The sequence below is a fragment of the Neopsephotus bourkii genome, unplaced genomic scaffold (assembly GCF_033783945.1).
Source record: "Neopsephotus bourkii isolate Nb327-2 ecotype Australia unplaced genomic scaffold, CSIRO-AGI_Nbou_v1 NB_234, whole genome shotgun sequence".
NCBI classification, from domain to species: domain Eukaryota; kingdom Metazoa; phylum Chordata; class Aves; order Psittaciformes; family Psittacidae; genus Neopsephotus; species Neopsephotus bourkii.
The window spans coordinates 14692711-14716844 of NW_026900744.1; the positions used below are offsets into that span (position 1 = coordinate 14692711).

Below are 24134 nucleotides of genomic sequence, written 5' to 3' on the forward strand. Positions count from 1 at the left end.
TGCCACTGCCCCAGGTCCATGGAGGGACCCAGCTCCATTGCAGCAGCCTGGGATACGCAGCACAACCTTTGCAGGCACCACTAGCTGCAGAGGCACGGTGAGGAGGACGGAGCCCACACTGTGAGGCAGCCTGCAAAGCTGCTGGTGCCATCACAGACCTACAGCTGGGACAGCCCTGTCCCCCATTGGGTGACGCTGGTGGGTTGCAGGGGAAGAGCCCCAGCCAAGGGCATGGAGCGGTGCAGGAGCTGCCCTCATCCGTGCAGCCTCAGGCAAGCTCAGACCCTAAGCAGGGTGTGCTGTTTCATTATTTCAAAGACTATGTCTGTAGCACAAGTGATATACCCACCCTGAGGAGAAGCAGATACACCTGGAGGCAGCTCTGAGTGCTTGGGGAGGGTACCATGCCACACATAGTTTGATATTCAAATATCTCCAGTGGAAGTCTACATCAGTCACAGCTGTTTCAGTCCTGGCCTGTCACCTTTTCCAGCCTTCCTTCCAAACAGCTTTAGAAGTGTACTCAAACATTCAGAGCCTGACAGACGCTAAACAGATCCACAGTGGGGTCCCCTTGCAAAGGGCAGGGGACAGCCAAGCCAGCATACACAGAGCTTGTACTGCCATGGACTCCAGCTCCTCATTCCTACATTTCAGCAGAGGGGCTCAAAGCACTCACCATCTTATAGCCTCTCCAGAGGCCAGTGGCACCTGGGGACACCTAATTGTGAGGTGAGGGAGGTATTGTTGTGTGGACTCCAGAGTGGGAATTAAGGTGTGCTCACAAACGGCTTTTGCATCCTTGACCTTAGATACTGCTCATACCTGCCAGGAGAGCCCCATCAGCCACGTAGCCCCAGGAGGGCTGAGGAGTGACTCCACGGTGCACATTCCCCTCTGACTGGCAGGAAAAGATGGGTGACGTGGCAAGTCCCGTGACCAGTCCCGCTAGGGCTGCTGTGCCGGCAGGCAAGTCATTTGCCTGCAGGCAAAGTCTGGGCCACCCAGGCAAGGCTGAGCTGCCCTTTGGACTGTGGGCAATGCACTCACACTTTGACAGCACACACTGTGCTGTCCCGTGGGGATGCAGTGCCAGTGCTGCAGTGGCAGCTGCTCCACGCCAGAGCCCATTGGGGTCTCCCAAGCACCAAGTGGGTACCAGGCCCATGGATCTTGGCACTGCATCAGCACTGCCAAGGGTGTGGAGCCAGCACCAGGGTGATCCCCTTGTCTGGTGGCTGAGCACCCCATGGGGGGATACGGCTCCTATGCTGGCATCTCCCAGAAGGGCTTTGCTTTGCCATGGCTGACATCATGCAGCACAGCTTGGGGATCCTGAGAGTCATGGACCAGCAGCAGTCTCCAGCCTCTCTCTGCCTCTAAGGGAAACTTTGGTGGCCACAGCAGAGGAGATTTCAAGGAGCACAAGAAGCACCCCTCGCCTCTGTTCTCTCCCCCTCCACTGAAGTTTCCAGGTGGACCTGACCACGTGAAGGCAGCATCATGTCCTAACCCCAGCCCAGCTGCTGTTCCTGGTCCCTAATGCAGCATGGCTGTGCACAAGAGCACAGCATTGCCCTGCTCCTCCCTGTGGGACGTCATGTCCCTCCACTCTGGCGGCCGTGGCACTTCTCACAGAGCAGGAGGGGTGTGCTGCCCTTCAGACGTTGCTCTTGCAGGCCCCTGCTTTACTTTGCAACTTTGGGAGAATGACAGTTTGTTCAAAATCTTGAGTTCCCGGATCCTGGGTTTCAAGGCAATGCCAGCAATTGCAGGGGCTGGCAGCATTCCCTGCCCCTGTAGGCACCAGCCTGTGTCCACGAAGGCATGCACACTGCTCTGTGCAAAGTGGGGGGACTGGAGCTTGTAGGTAGGGCAGCTAAAACTGGGTCCAGTTCCATCCTGGCTTGGAGGCAATGATATGGGACAGGAAGGTGGCACTTTTCAGATGTGGCTCAGCCTGAGGCCCCACTGAAGGCACACCATTAGTGTGGGAGTTACCTGCTGCTCTGCACGTACCTGGAGGAGGTGAGGTCCTGCTTGGAGAGTCCCCTGCAGCAGGCACTGGCTGGCTCCTGACCTAGTGAAGGGAAATATGTGGGGCCTGTGGGAATAAAACAACCACCACCTCTTTTGCCTGCTCCCGCTGTGACGGGATGCCCACAAACACCCCTCCCTGAAGCACAAACAGGGCAGTGTTTGGAGCTGCTCTATCCCCTGCTGAGGCCTCTCAGGTGAGGCCAAAGTAACCAGCTCTTCTGCAGGGAGCACCTCTCCGGGGCTGGGAAGGCTCTAACCTGAACACAAACACACACACACACACACACTTAGGGAAAATGCCTCTTGCCCCTGCAAATCACCCCCTCCCCCATCCCATTTTTCCCCAGTCCTGTTGCTGCATGCTAGCTCTGTCCCTTTGGTGAGGGTGACCAGTGCACCAGATGGGTGTTCATGGAGAGGTGCTACTCAGCCACTGCTCAACCAGGACTTCTCCTTTTCCTCCTCTGCTTCTTGAGGGTGCCAGCAGGCTCGGGGAGCAGAGCAGGACTGAGCTGTGAGCAGGCAGGAGCTGCAGGGGAAAGGTGACCCGTGCTTGTAGCATCACACCCACATTCCCCAACATGGGTGCTGGAGCCTGGTTTGGCCAGGAAAGCAGGTGCCTTGCTGGGCTGGGACAGGGAGTGGGGCTTGGGCCATGCTCTGGGGTTACTCACTGAGCAGCGAGGACAGTCACACACACACGCACAGAGAGTTCCAGGCCAAAGCCCACCAACTGGCTGTGCCCTTCTCGACGGCCGTTTAAGGATGGCACATTAGGGCTGCAGAGACGGTCCTGCGGTAGAGCCCCTTTGCCACGGTGCGAGGGCACAGCTGCTGCCGGGACCATGGCAGGGCCACACAGCCCAAACCAGCAAGGGGGAGCATCCTTCCTTCCATGGGCTGGCAGCTCCTCCTGCAGGTGCCCACCCAGCTGGCCGGGGGGGAGGACGGGACGGGGACGGGGACACAACACAGGCAGGAGCGAGGCAGCCGCAGGAGCACCTCCAGGCAAAATCCTGCGTGCAGGGTGAGGGCTGCGGCATTCAGGTTGGCCAGATCCTGGCACGGAGCTGGGGTCTCCACAGAACCCCCCAAAGCTGACTAAAGGGAAGAGCCTGCTTGCCTGGCGAGGGGAGTGCAGCCGCGGGGTGCCTGACAGTGCCCAGCGCTGCTGCTCCCTCCTCAACCCTTCTGCCCCGGCCCCCGGCCGCATCCCCGCCTGGCGCCGTCTGCTGGGGCCTCCCGCCGGCTGGTGGCGGCCCAGAGCGCCCGGCGTCCCTTGCGCCGCGGCCGGGGCGAGGCGGACGCGGTGGGACCGGGCCGGGGCCGGAGCAGGGGGACCTGTGTGTGGCGGCGGAGCCTCTCACAGCCACCTTCCCCGCCCGCCCGGGGAAATGGAGCCGGTTGCCGGGCGGCGGTGGCAGAAGGTGCTGTACGAGCGGCAGCCTTTCCCGGATAACTACGTGGACCAGCGGTTCCTGGAGGAGCTGCAGAAGAACGTGCACGCCCGCCAGTACCGGTACCAGGCCGTCGTCTTCCAGTCGGGAGTGGTGGCGCAGCAGCTGTGCAGCGTCTGCGTCTTCGTCGTCACCTGGTGGTACATGGACGCTGGGGTGCTGAGCCCGCAGGGGCTTTTCGGGGCGGCCCTGGTCTCCTCCCTTCTCGGCTATGTCCTCTTTGATGCCGTGGACGGCGGGGCTGGGCGATGGGAAAGCGGGAGGACACGGTGGGCTGACCTCAAGAGCACACTGGTGTTCACTGCTTTCACGTATGGCTTCTCTCCGGTGCTGAAGACGCTTACTGAGTCCATCAGCACTGACACCATCTATGCCATGTCAGCTCTCATGCTCCTTGGTCACCTCATCTTCTTTGACTATGGTGCCAATGCTGCCATTGTCTCCAGCACACTGTCCCTCAACATGGCCATCTTTGCCTCCGTGTGCCTGGCCTCCCGCCTGCCACGCTCCCTCCATGCCTTTGTGATGGTCACCTTTGCCATGCAGATCTTTGCCCTCTGGCCCATGCTGCAGAAGAAGCTGAAAGCCCTGACGCCTCGATGCTATGTGGGGGTGACGGTGTTCTTTGCGCTGGCAGCACTGGCGGGGCTGGCCACCATCTCCACTGTGGGCGCCGTGCTCTTCACCTCACTGCTGCTGGCCATCTGCGGCCTCTGCCCTTACTGCCTCATCCGCCTTCAGCTGCTCAAGGACAACATCCATGGGCCATGGGACGAGGCTGAAATCAAGGAGGACCTCTCCAGATTCCTCATGTAGGTCCCAGGGGGACCCTCTGCTGTGAGCAGTGCAAAGGTCCTTGCTGGGGGACAGCAGTGGGGGAGAAGGACACCTGTCCCAATAAAGCCTCTCACCCAATGAGGACCACGTTTGTGTTACCCTCAGCATCTGTTTCCAGACCTGACCTGCTTGGTTTTGGCAAAGGAAGTAGTTAACCCCGCAGAGCGGGCAGCCTGTGCAGGAGCTCAAAGGCAGGCAAGCAAAGCAAGGTGTGCTCCAGCCATGCAGACCCATACTTGCGCGTGGGAGTGGGGGTAGAGGAGGTGTGGGCATCCTCTGAGCAGACATGCCACTCAGAAACATTCATCTGACCCAGATACGCCCCACAGAATGCCCATGGAAGTCCTCAGCCCCAGGAACCTTGACTTGTGTGATGAAGACTGGCAGTGCTTCCCTGGGAGGGCTGAAGGAGAAGGGAGGTGGGTAAAGATTGCTGTGGGCAGAGCGGAGGTGCAGTGGTGAGTGCTGCTGGACCTGCAGGCCCAAGCACGAGGGCACTGGGATGGGTGGGTACTGATGCCAGAACCCTCACAACACTGCCAGACACCACATAACGTAAATCCTTCAGAAGAGGGAGGTGTGAGAGGGCAAGACACCTTCCTGCCGTTGTTAACCCCCTCCCAGAGGTGGATCTGGTCTTGCTGCAGAGCCAGACTCCGAGCCAAAGGGATGGAGCTCAGTGCACCCACCGGCTGGATGCCAGGCTGCCTAGGACACTGACGGGGCCCATTGCAGCCCGGTCCAGCACCGTCGGTCTAGCACCGTCTGTTCAGCACCACACACACCACAACAGAGGGCGCTCCAGGCAAACAAGTCCCGCTGGAGCTGGAGAGGCCAGGACAGCTTCCCTGAACTTCCCTCTCCCCGCTCCCATCAGGGACAGTCCCTTGGTTGCCAGGCCCAGGTCCGGCCGCAGCCAGCACCGCGAGCGAGATGAGGTGCACAGGCTTGCCCCAGCCCCACCACGCAAGGGTGCATTTGGCATTACCCGGGTTTCTGTGAAACCTCTCTTGGGGAAGCACAGCTCTGATTTACCCCATTCCTCAGCACTGGCATCTCACCTTAGCCAGCGCCGCTCCTTGCGCTTTCTCGGAAATGAGCAGTCCCCGGCGGAGTCCCCGACACCTCCAGTGCTTTGTTACGGCTCCTGCCAAGTGTTAAATATTGCTGTTGTCGTTACAGTGACGACTACATCTCACTTTGGTTTTAATTAAAGCCTGCGGAAGTTTAGAGCCCATGCTCCAGTCTCGCAGGGAGCGCAGAGCAGCCAGGTGCTCACAGTCCAGATGACATGTTGTAGTTCTGTGGAAAGAAAACTGTTTTCACAAGGTTTCCTGGGAAGCTGCTCAGTGACTGGGGTGTCTTATCGCGCACTAATGCCACTGTAACATCACAATCCAAGAGTTCACTCGTAGGGCAAGGCTGAAGTGTAAAGCAAAAGTAAATCAGATCTAGCCTGCCTGGTGCCTGTTGTTACTGTCTGTCACAATAGAGACTACAAGAAAGCAGAGTTTCTGCTGCACCCATTCCCCCAGGGAGAAATATTTTTCCTAAAAATATTCTTCCCAGAATCAGACTCTCAAAACCAGCTCTGGGTTAGGACATTCAACTGCCCGGACATTCCAGGTGGAGAAGGGCACAACTGCCACCATCACCTCAGCCACAGCTGAAGCCCAGTGGATCACCTGAGCAGATTCCTGCACTTCGATTGATGCAGCAGGCCCTGTGTGCCCAGCTCCAGGCAGGATGCAGGATGTGTTCTCTCCAGCCCACCATAGGCAGTTCCATCCCTGCCTGCAGCCCCAGGCCTCTTTGCTCTGTGCAGGTCCTTCCCTTCACCTTCTCCTTAGCCTGAGTCCTTGCCCAGAGATCCCTGGGGAAAGGCTTAGACCCACTTATCTTGCCCACACAGATACTCTGCTCTCCCTAACCTGGGGGATGAAAATACAAAACCCAGTCCATGGCTTGGATGCACAAAGGGACCTAGAAGGAGGGTAAGATGCCAGAGAGAGCCAGGGCCAGGAGAGGGGGGGACAAGAAGGCCAGGCAGAGTTTCACCTAGGACTTCTCTGACCTTTGCCTGGGGACACATACTCTGCAATGCCGCTGAACTTACAATGCTGAGTAAGTGGCCATTATGAGTATGTCTTCAAGCCTGAGCTTAGAATATTCTCTAGAACAAAACTTGGCCATAACTCTATGCCCAGCTCAGCAGTAAAGCTGGATGCCTTTTGCGCATTCGCTACCTGAGCCTAACATTTTGGGGTTTCTGTGCTGAAGCACACACTGAGACCAAAGAAATAGGTCCTTCTCAGTTTGTATACAAGCAGCTCATCATCAACCAGCTCCAAAGAGTTAAATGTTATTATGCATTATAAGGAGGTGCATTTTCTGTCTCTTAAGTTTCTAAGTCCACTGAGATTGAGTACTTCAAGGGGACATTTTCTTTAGATTCGAAGTTGGCCAAATGTGAGTAATTATAAATTGGCTGGGGGTAAGCTCTGCTCCTGGGGGAGCTGCTGACACGTGCTGCCTGGAATCTCCATCTACAGCCACTGCTGCAGGGAAAGGCAAGCATCAGCCAACCACAGTGTGCTGTGGAGGGCCTGTGTCCCTACCCACATGGGAGACTGGATCTGGGAAACCTGGAAAGAGTGAAGCTTTAGTCTTTGAAGGTAAGCCCTTTGCATCTCTTCAGTCTCGCAGTAATCACTAAGCTTTTCTCAGCTTTGTGATGCAAGAGGCAAGAGCAATGAAGTGAGCAATCAGGAAAGCAAAATAGGATTTTCATCCTAACCCATCCACTGAAAAGCAACCCAGGATGCATGATGCCACCAACTGGTGGGGCTGCCTTAGCCTTCTCTCTGTTGCCACAGAACATACACCACTGCAGGGTGGAAATAGCACAGACAAGGTTAAACAGCTTCGACAAAAAGTCATTCCATGAGCTGGTGCTAAAGAACGTGCCAGGCTTCCCAGCACACCAATACCTTTTTCTTTCCACTTACTAGATTTTAGGAATAGCTACCAGAAAATCATGAAGTTTGTAGTCCCATTTCCAACAATACTTTTTGTCATATACTTCACAAGAAGGTAAAGGTTTCTGTGAAAGGTTTAATGCTATTAAATACCCCAAGAAAGAAGTTTGTGCCTTACAGCCTAATGCATGGAGGCCAGCCGGCAGCTAGGAAGGCAGCAGCAGCTCCCAGTTGGGGTGCTGTAGGTAAGGCCATACAACTAAAACATCAGAAACCTTTTGTTGTTGGTTCATCTTGATGTCCCAGAGTGAATACAGTGAGAGCTTCCCCCAGTGTGGAACAGGTTTTTCTAACAACCTGGGAAAAAAGCAGCTTGTGAAATCCAGCCTGTTCCCATTCCCTCTTACCTGAGAGGTGAAGCAGTGCCAGAACCTCCTCAAGAGCTCACTCACTACAAACACTGTGACTTCTAAAGTAGTCCTGAAAAGACACAGTTCCTGAAATCTGCTGAGGTGGTTTTGCCTCTACCTGACAACAAGTCACAACAAGGAGCAACAAGTTCCACAGTTGAAAGATGTGGCCAGCCTGAGCTTCCCTCTTCATCTCCTACTCTTAGGACAGTTGTGTTCATGTGACTGCTAGGAGCCTCCATTTCTCCCTTTGGCCAGGGTGCTGAGAAGCACCTTGTGCATTATTGTACTTTTTCCAGCTCCAGTAATTCCCACTTTAGCACATATAGTTCAAGGGTCTAGCAGGAATGAACATTTACCTCCCTCTCCTAAGAATTGCTAGACTTGGGGTACTCCCCACTTATTGCTAACACCATTGTTGTTTCTTTTGTTGTAGTCTACCAAAAGACAAAGTCTGAGTAAGGAGAATAAAAAAATCTGTCTACAGCTCTCTGGGCTCCTTATAATTTGAGCAAATTCAGTGTCTGGTATTTACCAGCGCATACAGGTAGTTCAGCAACTCCCTGGATATTCAAGAAGTCAGCAGGGATATGAATCAGCTGGAACAAGAGGAATTGCCCAAATTCATCAAAGCTGTGTCAGAGCTGGCTTGAAACTGAGTACAGCCTGTGTGTTGTCAGGCTCCTGCTACATACACAATGCTGATCTCCTCCACTCTTCCTGCCACCATCCTCTAAATAGCACCAGTGCAGCTCTCTCTCCCCATGAACTTCATACTACAAAGGTAGGCCTTGTTTGTGCTCCTGAAACAACAGGTTGGAGTCCTGATGCTGTATTGTGCCTCCAGGTCCTTTGCAGTGCCTCAGTCAACATGAATCGTTTGTGAGATATCCCTTCTTTGTTTTAATGTGAGAAAATGTCGATAAAACCCATCAGTTTTCCATTTCTTTAGACTTCTCATAATAGTTTTCTAGCATCCAAACAAGCACATCTTCTAAATGTTAAATCCCAGAATTTATCTTTCCCATAGGGACAAACATTCAGAATCCCAGAGGTAGCTACTTACAGCTATTTGAGCTCAGATGCTCCACTGAGCTCAGCTTGCAAGGAATTCAGAGGTTTAACTTGGAAAAAACAATTGGTCAGAGCAGCTGTGACTTATTTATAAATGTGTGGATTTATCAGCCTGGAAATCGCTGCAATCTTCTCCTTTGACTTGCCACTCAGCCAGGTGCTGCCGCTGCTGTATTAGACATGTTTTAAGAGTGTTGTTGTTAAAGCAGCTGGCTATTCTTCCTGCTAACACTAAGCCAAAGCCATTTATATGGAGCAATCCTGGTGGTTAATGAATTCAGAAGCAGTGGTGGAATCCCAGCAGAACATCCCCCTCGATCACATTGGAGAGTGGGACTCTCCACAGAGCCCAGGCAATTTCTTCTGTGGGGTGTGAACGGCTGCATCTGAGAAAGAGTGGATAAACCCTTCAATGGAAAACCAGCGCACATTCATTTTGTAGTCAGAATTTTTATTTTCTTTATATCCAGGCTTGTCACTGACATCTGAAAATAAAATTTGTCATTTACAAACAGGTCAGTGCAATTTAAAAATAATTTTGTCCAATAAAAAAAAAAAAAATTGCACAGGAAAAAAGGATTGCACAAATTTTGTGTTAAGATGATCTTCCTGGAACAGCTGGCAGAGGTCGCCTAGGAAAAAGACAAAAATTAACCCTAAATTCATGGGAGGTGGGAAGGGGCAGAGAAGAGATTTTAGATCAAGATACAATAAAATTACTCATATGGAAGATTATCTTAATAAAATGGGTTAAGAGAAAAAGGCACAGAACATGCACATTAAGGAAAAGAGCAAGAGCAAGATTAGAATCAGCTGGCTATCAGCACAGCCTCAGCTTTCATCCTCACCGCTTCCCAGCTGACTCACTGGTGCCAGAGAAATGGGACAATTCACATCACGAGTGTGGAGGTCGCTGGTCACAGGCTTTCTGATTTTCTTGCAGCAAGTAATATCCTCTGAAAAAGCTTTTTCCTGGTCAACCTTAAAATTTGCACCACTGCTTCCGACACAGTTCTTGGAGTAGACCTTTTCTAAGTGAGATTCTGATGAAATCAGTAATCATCAAACAAGATGGCCTGTGGGCTGGATTGGGGTATCAGGGGGGGCCACTGCTGGGAAAGGTTAAAAACATGGGTGATGGTAGTGCAATGAATCTACTGCCAACCCTGTCAGGAGAGATCCTTGGCAGTTTTTGGCCCAGTGCAGCAGTTAGAGGAGAGTGGATGCTCCTCCTGTTACCCAGCTTACAGCACTGACATGTTGCTGACCAACATACCAAACTTGTACATACAGAGTATGTAACGTACTCCAGCCACATAGGACATGTCTGACTGCTGTTCACTGAGGGGGTGTGCACAGACTACCTCAGGCATAGCCATTAATGACTATTAAAAAATAATCTCCAAATGTTACCACAAATTACAACAAGCAAGTAAATACAATGGGATGTTTGCTGCTTTGTTGGTCCCACCTTTTGCACCCCCTTTCCCAAAACCTAAGGACTAACACAGTGACTGTTGTGCTCAGTGAAAAGTGTCCTCTCCAACAGGAAGCTGTTGTGCTTCTTGTGCCATACAAACCATCTCCTGTAAGCACCAACTCCAGTTACTTGGCTCAGACTGATCTGAAGGAGGAATTGAGTAACCAAGACATCTGCACATTCATACACAACCACTCCAAGGGGAAATCCCTTCCAGACATAACATGTACACATGCACATTTTTACTCCAGCTCTTGTTCTGGAGGACTCAGTCTGGCCTTCTCCTCAGCTCTGAATCTCCCCAAAACATGATTTTCCCAGCAATGAAATGGATACCAGGTACTACTTGCAAAACATTAATCAATTTCCCAACAAAATGTCTCTGCAGTACTCCAAGCCCCTTGCAGGGCAGTGGGCTGAATGCTTCCCATGGGTTATATACCTCCCTCTCCCCTTCTAATGACATGTCCAGTGATCTCAATACCGCACATATCTCTGATAGGCAGTCCTCACTGCAGACCCAACAGAGGCAGGGTGTGGCATGCCAAAATGTTAGTGTGAGAGACCGAAGACCACTCATGCACATCCAGAAAGTAATAATAAAAGCCCATCAAGAGTTACAGTTTATTTCAGGTTCAGAAATGCAGCTTAACATTTTTACAGCAGATGTATGTGATGGTCAATAATGACCATGAGTTCAGGAATCAACTTGTGCTCAAAGGTCAACACCAGGAACCATTTACAGATTATGAAACCAAAGGTGGATGTTTTTGGCTCATGTGAAGTAGGGCATTAACATACAGAACAAAATTCAGAAAGAAATGAAGCATTTGCTTCTTACAAAAAGCAGTCATCGCTTACACCATCCTGGAAAAGTAAAGAGACAGGCAGTAAAGCAAATGGCCGGCAAGACGGGGCAAATCATATATCAAGCAAGAGTGGAGGACTGTCTGGACGGGAGGAGCCATCGGTATCACCTCGCCTGCAGACAAAGCAAGAGGAAAGACAGGCAGAGTAACATTCATTTACACAAGGGAGCTGTTCTGCTAGAGCCTGGAGAGGAGGTTCAGTGCCACAGCAGGAGGAACTGTGCCATGAGCACACAGAGAGGTTGGACACCTCCCCAGTGTCACAGATAGAAAATAGGTCCGTTTTCAATTCAGGAGGTTTGTACTATTGTAACACAGAAAGACAGAACAAACCAGTAATCTCAATATGCTGTATACACATTGTTTAGTGTACCTAACTGTGATACAGTATTTTCTATGTTATACTTTAACACGAGATGTCATAACCTGTAATGTATCTCCTTTAATATAATAAATAATCTACTTCTATGAGGCTTACTCAGAAAGTGCAACAAGATCAGGAATAAAATAAACACATTAACTATGTACATAAGCCTTTTCATTGAACATACAATCTTTTTAATCCTACTGGAAGATCCCTTGACATCAAAGGCCAAGAGCTATTTACGGCATGTACAAGCTCTTCAGCTGTTGGTCAGCCATGATGAGGTAAGGTGGAACATGTTCTCCAGGCAGAGACCCAGGCTTAGCCTAAATGCAATACTAGATGAGCGCTCCCCTGAAACTTAGCTACGTACAGCACCCACCTAATTACATACCTCATGTAAGATCATGCTGTTGCTTAACAGGAGTCTTCACTACTCCATGGCAATCTTCTGAGCTTTGCCAGAGGGAAGCAAAGTAAGGGAGAGCAACCCATGCTTCTCAGATACGGGAGTTCAGGCTTAGCTCACCCTGCGTAAGGGGGACTGCAAAGGGGGCAGTGGCCAGTCTGAGGTAGCCAGTCCCTCTAGCAGACTCACACGGTGTTTGTCCTGCTGTCGTTTGGGCATGGAGCAAGTGCTGCCAAGGCCGCTCTGAGAACAAGGGATGGGAGACACATGACTTGCCAGCATGAAGAGGGAGAGGAACAAACCAAACCCTTCCAGAAGGAAATGGGCTGAGGCTAGGAGGACAGTACTTTTTCAACTGGAGGCGGCAATTTCTTGGGAATCACCTAGTATTTTTCCTAGAAAAAACAGTTCTGTGTAATTTATTCTGAAAAGTGTATATGCAAGAAGTTAGAGGTAAAATCATCAAACTGTGGATCTGTGCTCAAGGTTAATTACTAACTTGCACACCTAAAAGTACTCCATTAGGGCACAGGGCCAGATTTAGGTGTGATCTGAATAAGGATGCAGAGGAAGGGAGGGCTGTGCAGCTGTGTCCCACAGCCTCAACATCAGGTGCAGAACCAGGCCACAGGCACCTTACTGCCTCCTTCTCCTTCAGATGTGAATCCACCCTTGAAAGCTTCTTTTACAAGTCAGGATTACTGCTGAGAAATACAATTTCCTTGGGGGCAGTTAAGAATAGTGCTGAATTGTGCCACCTACTTCATTATGCTTGTCAGAAAGAGTCAACAAAGTAAATTAAGGAGTCTCAAGTACTTGGCTAGGATCTGTGTCATCTAACTGAAGCTCCTAATTTACCAACATTCCTATCCTCATCTCCAGTGCAGCCACACCTATCTGAATCACTTCTGGAGGTGATGCCTCTTTCCACTGTACAGAGGGGATCTTGGACAACTAAATTGAGTGCCTGGGGTATGGGTGGGATAAACCTGGACCATGGCCTTGCAGTATCACTGAATGAATATCAAAATCTGGGGTTAAAATGACTTTCTGTGACTGTGGCGCTAAGCCTGGCTTCTATCAGCAGGCAGCTGCCCGTCAGTAACAGAGAGTTCTGATAAACTATATACAGGTTTGCTGGCTAGACAACAGCAGGAACTGCTATAATTATTTATAAAAATACATCTAATAGATGCACTGCTTGTTACAGCAGACTGCTACACAGTGGAAAACTGTGTAGAAGGCAAGAAACATATGGGGGGATGTGTGTTTGGTAGTAAAAGTCAATAGGTTTGCAACTGTAGTGGGGTTTGCAACCTTTCTTTCTTTGAAAGCCGATTCTGTGTGTTTGGTGTTGGTGATGTGGGTCTGTTCTCCAAACAAACACAAGCCACTTAAGCAGTCTTCTGAGATCACCAAAATGCTGGTGCTCTGACAAAACTCCATCTTCACTGTGTTTCATATATTGACCTCTAGACTCCCCAGACGAGTGTTACAAGTATGAGCTTGACAGGAAATTAAATTTAAGCTAACATACAAATCATGGTGTTTTCCCAAGTTCATCTCTCTTACGCAAGCTGAAACATGATTTGCTTCAGTGGTGAGCACAGCTAATCAGCAGTCTGGGAATACTTAATAGGCTAAATCCCCATTCACTGTGGGTCTTTGATTAGATTCTTCCTAACCATGGGGCTACAGCATACTGGATCCCTACCTGCAGTCTCAATAAATAAATTTATTAGACTGATTATACTGGGGGCCTTTGAAACCACCAATTGCTTTGCCTAGGGATCTGTAACCATAATAACAGCAATTAATTATTTTCTGAAGCGACAAGGCCCAGTTAATCTCTAGTTTAATTTTGTTAACTCAGTAAGTTTTGAGCTGTAAGGGTGACACTGACCCTAACTGTTTAAAGTGAAGTAATGCAGTTAAGACAAAAGGTTTTTATAATGCATTAATATATAACATGCAAAACAACGGGCAGAGAGGACCTCTGCAAGTGAACGTGTGCTAAAATAATGCATTGCCAGGATACACAGCTAAGCAGCTGTAGTACCTATATGGATGAAGTGACCCTAATCTGAGGTGTGCAAGACTTCAAGTGATGCAAAGAGAAAAATCTTTATATAGGGGGCATAGTGGCACTTTACCAACTGGTGCGAGCAATATCTCAAATCCAAACCAGACCCTTGGAAAGCTCAGATGCCAATCTAGGCTGTAGCCCTGTGAATGGGTTCACACACTGGGCAGAGGAGCCTGTATACAGCTGTGCTGTGTTATATCATATATCATATCAGTATCTGTATCTCCTTCTGTTTCACAAAATGACCAAAAGCAACGCTCAGTTAGCTGGATCTTGCACTGCAGTACATTTATACATATTTCATACACGCGCCCCCAAGGCTTCCCATGAGTTCAGTGGGAGTATGAATGTGAGCAAGCACTAGCAGGGGCCAAAGCGAGCTGGCACACGCTGGTCTGTCATGTACTGGTTCTTCAAAACATCCTTTCATGTCTTTGCTGCAACACCACAGCCTGGCCATTATTAACCACCCAATCTATGTTGCATGTCAGCTGCCAATGTGGAAATAAAGTAAGACACGCGTTGTCCCATACACACAATTCTTGTTTAACACCACTCCTTAAAAACTAGACTTTGCATAAGGAGAAATTATAGGAGAAGCAGCCATCCAGCAAACTTCTTGCAGGAGAGACATGGAAGTGTGGGGCCTTCAGAAGAGCTTGGTAAGACTATATCACTTTTCTTTGCCCAGTTTAGACATTAAAAGAGAAAATGGATGTAACTGTGTAATTCCGAACAATAGAAAACCTGAAAGGTACAAATGAAAGCAAGATTCCTTTCAGAGAAGAGGGAAAAAAGAAGCAGGTCAAATCAACGCACACAAACACACACAAAGTCAAGCCCTCCATTTTCTGTACAGGACTGTGTGCATGGTTGCCTGGGTGAAGACGTGTCAGTAAGTTAGCTAACATCAGTTATTGCAAAAGGAACAGTCAAGGCAGCACAGACCTTCCCAAAACATTTAAGATCTCATAAACAATGCAGAATGGACAGAGAGTGTATCAGTAAAATTGGTTACTTGCCTATAGATGTCCATACATGCGACTATACACTGGTTATTGCAACAGTTACCAAGCAATTTGTTTCCACATATTTGGTTAACAATGAATGGCATGCCAGAAACTTCTTTTAGTCTAACAGGGATGAATCTAATGGACGAATTACAGTGGGCCGAGTTGGTGAAGGGGGTGGTCTTCGACTGGAGAGAAAGAGAGAAGAAACAATAAGCACAGACACTAAGAACAAACCTGGCACCTTTTGCTCTTGCTACATGAACATTCACGTGCTCCTAAACACAATGTTATTTCTGTGTACATTGAAGCGTGATAGCCCTAAGCACCCATAACAAGGCAGAAAGCAATGGGTTAGCCACATGCCTATCATGCCTTAGCCCTCTCATGCATCAAACAGCTCCTCTCTCTGCTCCACAGCCTGGGAGTTCTCCAAACAGTTCCATTCTTGTGTTGTGGACGCCATCAAGGGAGGATCAATAGTCCTGTTTTCTCAGGGGTCAGTCCAAGCCTGGACAGCCACAGAGCAGTTTTAAAATGTCAGAGTGGCCAGCTGGATTCCGGAAGAAAGCCCACAGCAGCTCCAGCTGCAGTTTGCAGAAGCAGAAAAACCTGCAGCTTCTTGCACAGTTGGACCAATTGGAGCCAAGCCAATGTGTCTGAATTTGAGGCACAAATTTTAAGGTTTATAGCAATGGCCAGCTGGCATTATGAAAATGCTAGTTTTGGCTGTGGATTCCTTCATTTACCACTAATGCATTCCTCTATCAACTTCAGTAACTAAGGGAGTCCCAGATTTTTTTTCAGAAGGCTTACGAGTCTTTATTCCCCTTTGCCAAATGGTCAATTCAACATAGGCTCCAGGGTACTGAAAACCCCTGCATTTCAATTTGGACTCCATCACCATCTGGTAAGAGACCACATAGTGAGAGCTAGCAGCAGCACGATCCCTGAGCACGTTCCACCTGCAGTCCAGGCTGAGACCTTCCCCTCCCTCGCTCTGTCCAAGGGAGTTGTAGATTGATTTTCCCTGGTAGCTATGAAATTTCCTTTTACATTTTTGTGTGTATTTAGGGAACCTGGTTCACATCAGTGCTGTGTGGAGGTAACTCCATCATCACAGTTACAAAGACTGCTTTATTAACATTCTATTCCACCTGGGCTAAAACACCCCACTGCTGACTGAAGCCCATGCAGAATCTGAGATGACAATACCCGTTTGGACTCCAGCGCCTGCGCTAGCTCAGACAGTTCTGTCCAGCGCTGCTTTGTGCTGTATAAATATACGTAGGAGACTGTTCTTCACAGCCAGCCTGCTCCTTTAGCTAGCTATCCAGCACCCTCTTGCAGGGTTTTGTTGTGCAATTATTCCAATCTATCTCTTAGAGTGCTTTTGTTCCCCATTTTCTTTCATGGGAAGTGCCAGCTCTCACTTTATTCCGTAACCCAGCCCAGATAACCACGAGAGTGCACAGCTGCTCTAAGAGAGGCATGAACATGGGGTCTAAACAAAATGGAGAGCTGAGAGCTCTTAATTTCTTATCCAGCTTCAGCAGACTACATTAATGGCCAAGACAAACTGTACAGCCCCCTCTAATGCTGTCCTCCACCTGTGAAAGTAGGAACAGCTCCTGTCCCTGAAGAAGAGCACAAAGGAAATGTGTCTCATTTTGTTAAAGCTAAATAGAAGATGAAAAGAATATAACAACGTGTTAATCATCTTTGAACTGAACATAATATATAAGACAAATTTACACTTGCCAAAAGCATTTTGCTTGGCTCAAAGTGCATCTTGTACAATATTCTCTGTTGGTGAAGAAAAGAGGATTTTAATCCCTACCATACAACAAATACAAAATATGCCAACTGAAGCATTCAAGTAAATCAACAAGCTAAAAAAATAGGCGAAGTATAATTTCTTCATGGTGTATTTTTCTTACAGAGAAAATGTTACTCTGTAAACTATTGTTTCCTGTGTTGCTCCAGTGTAGGTCTTCTGGACCCATTTCCAAAATCTGTAGTTTCATAAAGAACCACTTCTAAGGCTCTGCATTTCTGCTGGGTTGCATTAAATTATTCCTTTGTTGAAATGCCTCACATTGCATTGCTTAGTGCTTACTGAAAACATTGTATCATGTGTATACAATTTACAAACAAGGGAAAATGCATACAGCTGTCTTCATATCAAATTTAAAAGATATGAGCCCAAGCATTCATTTTACCAGGTTAAATGCAGCACACTGGATTCAAATAATGTAATTTAGTCAAACAGCTATTTAGCCCAGCAGGATCAGAAACTGGAGAGCACAGTGTATTTCCTGGTTATAATCAGTCAAACCAAACCTGAACCAAAATCAGGTCTGAGCCCCATTTCCTCCTTGAACCAGTGCTGTTGTTGCACTGAGAGCACTATTCTAAACAGGAAAATTCCCCAGCAGGCTCTCACTTCCACTCCAGAATACCACTTCAGGGGGTAGCTGATACCCCCTGGGGGCCCTCTCTGAGCAGGAGCTGCTGCCACTACAAGGGCCTGGGGTGCAGAGCCACCCTGCAGCCTTTCCCCTTCCCTGTGCAGCAGGCAGAGCTGGGCCAGCCCTGTTCTCCCCGTGGCACTGCCCAACAGGCGAGTCTGCCTAGCGAGGGGACCCCTCAGTCCAAGCTCTTCCCCACCATTTCACACTGTGAGCCAGCCTTCTGTTGGAGATGCACATGGGTACCTGGGATACTCTGCATACATGTGCTTGTGTATCTTCCCAGTAGGTTTGGGCAAGGATGTACATGAGGCATGGGCAGACCCCACCTTAGCTCCAGACACCCTCCTCTGCCCTCTTAGGTGTGCTGCTAGCTTCCATGCAGCTGCACGCTATTTCTTTCCAGCTCCTTAACCCAGCACAGCATGACTAGGTGAGCAAGACCTCTAGCTGGAAACAAAAGTGCCTTCCAGGGGAGTGGCAGATAGAAAAGGCAGCACTTGAGTAAAGACCTGCAAAAGCACCATTCACCTCCAGTCCTGCTTCTGCGTCTCCAAGGCTGTCTTCAGTTTCTCATGCTGGTAACATAGGAAGAGGAGCCATGCTCTCGAGTCCACGATCAGAGCACAGCACAGGGGTTCAGCTTGGGCAAGAGACCTCACCTTTATTAGCCACCAGCAGGTATCAACCAGCATCAACTGGGATGAGCAGAAGCTCAAGCCAAACTGAAAGACAAGCCTGTAAGTTGCCTGTCACTGGGTTTCCCTGTCAAGACGACAGGTCATTATGTGACTATTTTTACACTCAAGAGTAGCAGCCAGAGCTTTTCTTTTTTTTGGTCCCCTAACAGGAATCTCAACCCCAAAGACAAGAGGTGAGATCAATCAGCGCACCTCCTGCCTCTCCCCTCCTTTGTGTCTCGACCCATGGCGCAAGTGCTCCCTGTGAGCCTGGGCACCAAAACCAGCCACCTTGAGATAGCAGCACAGCTGGCAGCCAGCACCGGACTGCTCCTTGCAGATGTAGTCCCACCTTCCTCACTATGCCGGGCATCTCCGAAAAACGTAGAGCCGAGGGAGGCCCAGCGTGATTTCGGCACCATTGCTTTCTGAACAAAGGTTACATAAATGAACGCTGCCAGACCCTCCAAACGTGGAGTAACGCGGAGCAAATGGGCAGGAATCTCGGAGAACAGAGCGGCAGGGGGAGCTCCAGCCTGCCTGTGGACAGGAGCGAGGGAAAACCAGAGGAAAACAACCTCCCCCAGGTCCCTGCTCCGCACTAGCTGCCATGTCAGTGAGTAAATATGTGACTAAACCCAATTAAATGTTTAGTCTGAGGGCAGCAGATGATAGCGGTGGAGATGGCGGTTTTCTGTGGGTTATCGGACTGATTCTGACAGCCGCGGGTGCGTTTGCGGTGCTGAGCTGTTCCCAGGCCCCCAAAGACAGCTCCCAGTTCATAGAAAGCTCCTTATAAAAATGTCACTGCTGTGGTAATTCCAGTTCGGTTATTGTCGCCAACAGTTCAGCTGGACTTTCAAGTCTGGGGCTGAGCCCTGCTGCATGGCCGCTTTTAACGGGCAGCTCTGTTGCGGTTTGCCAGGTTGGGGGGGCTGGGGCGGGCTTTTGTGAGTTCGGTTTGTTGATGTTGTCTTTTTTGTTAAGAGAAAGGGAAACAGTGTTTGTAAAAGTCGGTGCTAAAGGGGCAGGGGATCATAGGTCCCCAGGGTTGAGTAAACGACTCTGCAGAAAGAATCAGTTCTTCTAACTAGCACACTTTAAGCAGACATGAAGAATTTACCAGTGAAAATTGTGGACTAAGTATTTAATAACTCCCTGATGTTGTTGCAGAGACTCCTCCTTTGAAGAGCTCAGTGGGGTTTTGAACAGAGGGTAACTCTTACCCTATGCAAAAACTTATTTAAAAAAGAGAAGTTTTACATTTATTTTTAACCCAAGTAGCATACTCTATTTTTCCAGTTTTAAAAGAACTCCAAAATCTTTCAACTAGGCAAATGCAGAGCAAACGAAACTAAATAAAGCAAGTCTAGACTTAAAATTTGATCAGAAGCGTACGGGAACTCTTCAAGCATTTGCCTTTTGAGAAGGGCTATCGCTCCCCACACAGAGTCCACAAAATATGCTTTCAGTAAAGCATGGCTGTAATTACCACAGGAGGCCCCGCTCAAAGAAAATGGCTTCTCTTCTCCGAGCACAGCTAACGTACTTGTAAATAAAAGGCTTTTATTTCCACTTCGTTTTACATTCTTGTGTGCTTGTGACCAGCAGAGAACACTTGTGGAAGGCATGCATATAACTGTATTTTACAATATATCCTATCGACCTGAAATTGTAAACAAAAGCCCATTATTCTCTCCGTTTTCCATGATTTTGGTTTCCCTATAATGCAGCCCTTTCGGAGTACCCTGATACACGACATTGTCTTTGCAGAATTTAATGAGAAAATAGTTAAACAAAATCCTAAGCAGCTTTAAGTGTGACTGCAGGCAAATTTTATTTTAAGTGACAATACAGATGTAGGTGTGATGCTTACAATAAGAAGATAAACAAGTGACTTCAGGTGAGGATTAAACACAGTTTCTTGTTTAGGTGACTATTTAGAGACATTAGGTAGTTCTTGGGATGGTGGTAATGCCTTATTTTATTTTTATGCAGTTTTCTCTGTTTCAGTAAGATCCTTAGACCCCAGGCAGCTTAGCTTTTACTTTTCCTGGTTCTTAGATCAATCTGTCTAACTTTTATATGGTAACTCCATCATTCTCTGGATTTGGAAGAAAATCCAAACCAGAAATGAAACTACCATAGCCATCATGGTTGAAGAGTAGAGGCAAAACATGGGGTTTAGGACTGATTAGTCTATAGTCTATGCATACTTAAAGCCCTTTCTGGCCTACTGCAGGTGCAGCGTGGCTACTCTGGAGTCTCACAAACATCAACTCAGGAGAAAGCATCTTGACTGGAAGTGGGAAAACTGAGAGAAGGAAAGGCACCTAATACTAGTGACACAGGTTATGCAAAAGTAGGAAAGGCAGAAAAAAGATGATGATATTAAGAGTTGGCTTAAACTATGACAGAGTAAAATGGGAATCACAGCCAAGAGTCAGGAGGAGATGATGATTATGGGAGAAATGAGAAACAGCACTCAGTGGTAATGAAAGGAAAAAGTTGTTGGGAAATACATGTGAGATGTTCCCTTCGCCAACATAACGGTTCAAGAGAGTGAATATATCTCAGTTTTGTTTCCATACTGAAAAATGTCATTCTATTAAACATAAAATATTTCTAGTAAGCATGCCCACAGGATTACTGTCTGCAGGTAAGTCAGGAACAGAAGCACTGAGGCACACAACACAGTATTTGAGGATGCATGCCAGTTCTGAAGTAGCTCTCCGGCAGAACACATACAGAGGATCAGGCTCTACAAATGCATAGAGGGTGTACTGTGACTGCACTGCCAGATACTTGCACAGCTATACATACAGCTGAACCTGACTATTTCAGATGACCCAGCTGTACAATACTCTCTCAGTGGAAGAATTTTTGTGTTAAGTGTAAGAAAGTTAAAATTATTAGTTTATGGTGTTTATCTGATACTTACTTCTTTTAAGTGAAAAAACCAAGAAAGTAAGAGTGAATGGGAAGAATGTGTCCTGCTGCTAGCCACCACTACATTGCACCAATAGAAATCTCCATTAATTAAAATGCTAACACTATTCCAAAGCATTAGGGTTACGGAGGTTCTACTATGCGTGACTTAATTTAATACAGATAATCCCTTTGAAGGCAAAGAAGTCCAAAATACCATGCTCCACTAGATTAATTTAGTATTTGCAAGTTGAGCTAGGTTTTCTGTATGACCATCATAAACTGATGTCTATCACACACACAAATATGCATGTATTTTTATGTGGGTGTTGCATTTTTGAATTAGTCATTTCAGGGAATTAATGTGCCATATGTAAACCTCAGCTTGAATAAACAAAAAAAATAATTCAATGGAGCGACCAAGAAAGAATGTTATTCTTAACAAACCGTGTGTTCTTGTTTGCCCTTCAGCAGGGAATGTGTGAAGTAGACAAGCATGCAGCACATTAGTGGAGGACTGTCCCAACCTTTCAGAAAACCTAGGTCAGGATTGCTAAGAGAATCAAAACTGTCCATGGAAGAAGAGAGTCAGGAGTGCTGTGTGATACATTCAGAATGCTGCTCTACCTTCTGCCCACAGAAGATGACAACAGAAGTGCAACAAAATCAGCAAGAGGAACACCTAATCTTTGCGTAGTAGCTCAAGTCTTATGTACTCAACAGTTCAGCTATATAGTTCAGTATCAATGTGACTCATGTAGCCTGTCTTTGAACGCATCTACTTCTGACCACTCTGGTTTTCCTTCCTACTCACCTTTGACCTTCTTCTCCCTTTTTGGCTCTCTCCTCTTTACTTACCTTGGTGCAAAAAAGGGAGGAAACATCCTGGTTGTCACCTCCAGCTGGAGCTGTACCTCTTCCTGTCCATGATGACAACTAACATGATTATCAGTATCAGTTCTTAGTGTAGCCATTGAGTGTCCTCATTCACTAATGATCCAATACAGCTTGCAGGGGACAGGAGAGTTTCAAGGAGATCTTTTCAAGATGCCTGCAGGTTCAGGAAGTTCAAATCATCACATCTGCTTTCCCTGTATTTACTGTCACACTTTTCTAGCATAAGGAAGGCTAGAAATCCACTGTTGTTCTGCCCACTCTTTCAGACAAGGCAAGAAATTGCTTGCTAAACACCCCTGCTCTAATCCTGCATAGCTTTCATGACAACTTTTATTAAACTACTCTGTTACGAAAGTAAATAATTACTGGGGACAAAACACATCTTTAAGTACCTATATTTGTTGCAAACAACATTTGCTATTGTTTGACTCTCCTTTTTCAAGTTGAGAGACACTAAAAATAAACACCACTTCCCTCCACTAACAGTATCTGGGGAGAGAAAAGATTAAGAAAATAAACAAACAAACAAAAAATCCCTTTTGCTGAAAATACCTAACAATAAATTACTTATACAGTTTACTAGCTGGCAGTCCCAAAGCAGGCGTCCACTGTGTTGGAGGACTGCACTCACATCATCATCTTTTTCCCAGAACCACCTTTTTCAGTTCTTTTGGTTCTTCTTTTTCTGTCCAACTCTCTCTTACATCATTTTTACTTTACATGGGACTGGTCTTCACTTAGAGTAATGAACACTTGTTTCTCAGCCTGATCCTCTTGCTGAACTTTGAAAGTAACTTGCAACGGTTCCAATCAAATAGATTTCTTCTAGTTCAGCTCATTTGTAAAAACTGTGGGGTTTGGGGTGGTTTGGGTTTGTTGGGTTTTTGGTTTGTTTTTGGTTTTTTTTTGTTTTGTTTTGTTTTGTTTTGGTTTTGTTTTTAATAAGGCAGAAGAAACTAGCTCAGGAACAATACTAAAGACAATCAAAACTTGTATTGAGATGCAATAAATGAGATCAAACCTAAACTCCATGTAGAACAAGTGACTCTTCAGATACCTTTGTTCAACTGTCAAATTGTACTGCCCACCAGAAAATTCCTAGGGAGAGAACTTGCTTCTGGCTGATGAAAGGAGATGCTGGTGGGAGTTAGAGTCAGTGGCAGCAGAGGTAGTACTTAGGCTGCAGTGTCTGACATCTCATGAACTTTGTTTTACTTCATCTTCCAGACAGTCATTTGGAGATGAGGTATATGAAGGAAGGCAGTGAACAAAATCCTAACGATAGTCTGGAAGAAAGCCATCCTTCTAGGGGCAGCAATCAGGGGAGCTCCTGATGCAGAAGTGGAGACCCTCATTTCACAGCCTTACAGTTCAGACAGTTGAAGAATCAGTTCTGTGCAAATGCTGTTCCCAATTTCTTGTAAGATTGGTATTGCAGAATTATAATGAAACCGTGAGAGTTGTATTGTGGTATTTCACATGTTTTTAAAACCTGCTGTAACCTGTTTTTTGACCCATCCCTCCAATATTCATCCTCATTCAGAATGCTGCTTCTTTCATGGCTTCTGTTAGGACTGAAGCTGCAAGATGAACCCCGGCAAGATGACCACTACCCCTCATCTGGTTTTGCACACGACGATATGGCTGTCCTAAGTAGTGTAGCTAGTGTTTCTAATGGTTGTCACAGCCACGGACACCAGGCTGCTGTTAAGAAAGACTGCCAAATACTGCATTTTATGGTTTGAAAACTGTTTGAAAAACTTTAAAAGAAGACAGAAATGCAAGGAGCAGGAGACAGATTTAAAAAGGTGGCAGAGAAAGGATAAATTGGAAAGAAACCAAGACAAGACAGAAGGAAAGGAGGGAATAAATGGGGAAGGGAGACAAATGTACTGAACAGGAAACCAAGTGAAGGGAGAAGGTGAAAGAGGAAGCAAACTGTATGGTCAAGAAAGGGACAGCGAGGGAAGGGCAGAAAAAAGGGAAAACAAAACAGTGCTAAAGGAGCCAGTGGAGGAGGGGAAAAAGCAGAGCTCCTTTCTAAAAGATAAGGGAAAATAAATGGAGTCTCCCACTTGAAGCAGCCAGCAGCAAAAGGAGCATACTACTTACTGGGTGTGCATTTCAACAAGAAATGTAAGTTT

The 24134-nt window shown here is 47.5% G+C and overlaps 2 protein-coding genes and 1 long non-coding RNA gene across 8 annotated transcripts in view; 2 read left to right on the forward strand and 1 right to left on the reverse strand.

Annotated features, from left to right (window-relative positions):
- Nucleotides 1-3333: 3333 nt before the first annotated feature.
- Nucleotides 3334-4418, forward strand: PIGC (phosphatidylinositol glycan anchor biosynthesis class C). The gene has a single exon (XM_061344735.1). It carries the CDS (start codon nt 3435-3437, stop codon nt 4311-4313), a length of 879 nt encoding a protein of 292 aa, XP_061200719.1. The 5' UTR covers nt 3334-3434; the 3' UTR covers nt 4314-4418.
- A 6468-nt stretch (nt 4419-10886) lies between these two features.
- The window catches only part of DNM3 (dynamin 3), a 178715-nt gene continuing 165467 nt past the window's right edge, over nt 10887-24134 (reverse strand). For 5 of the 6 annotated variants that reach the window (XM_061345423.1, XM_061345421.1, XM_061345426.1 and 2 more), the window contains one exon: nt 14278-15202. In XM_061345423.1, the coding sequence (XP_061201407.1) occupies nt 15133-15202 (70 nt within the window). In that variant the 3' untranslated portion in view covers nt 14278-15132. Of the gene's footprint in view, nt 11259-14277; nt 15203-24134 lie in introns of those variants that run through there. The other variant, XM_061345422.1, reaches the window with a different exon arrangement.
- LOC133207954 (uncharacterized) lies at nt 18476-22495 on the forward strand. The gene is made up of 2 exons (XR_009724198.1): nt 18476-18980; nt 21565-22495. It is a non-coding gene; the product is annotated as an uncharacterized LOC133207954 (long non-coding RNA).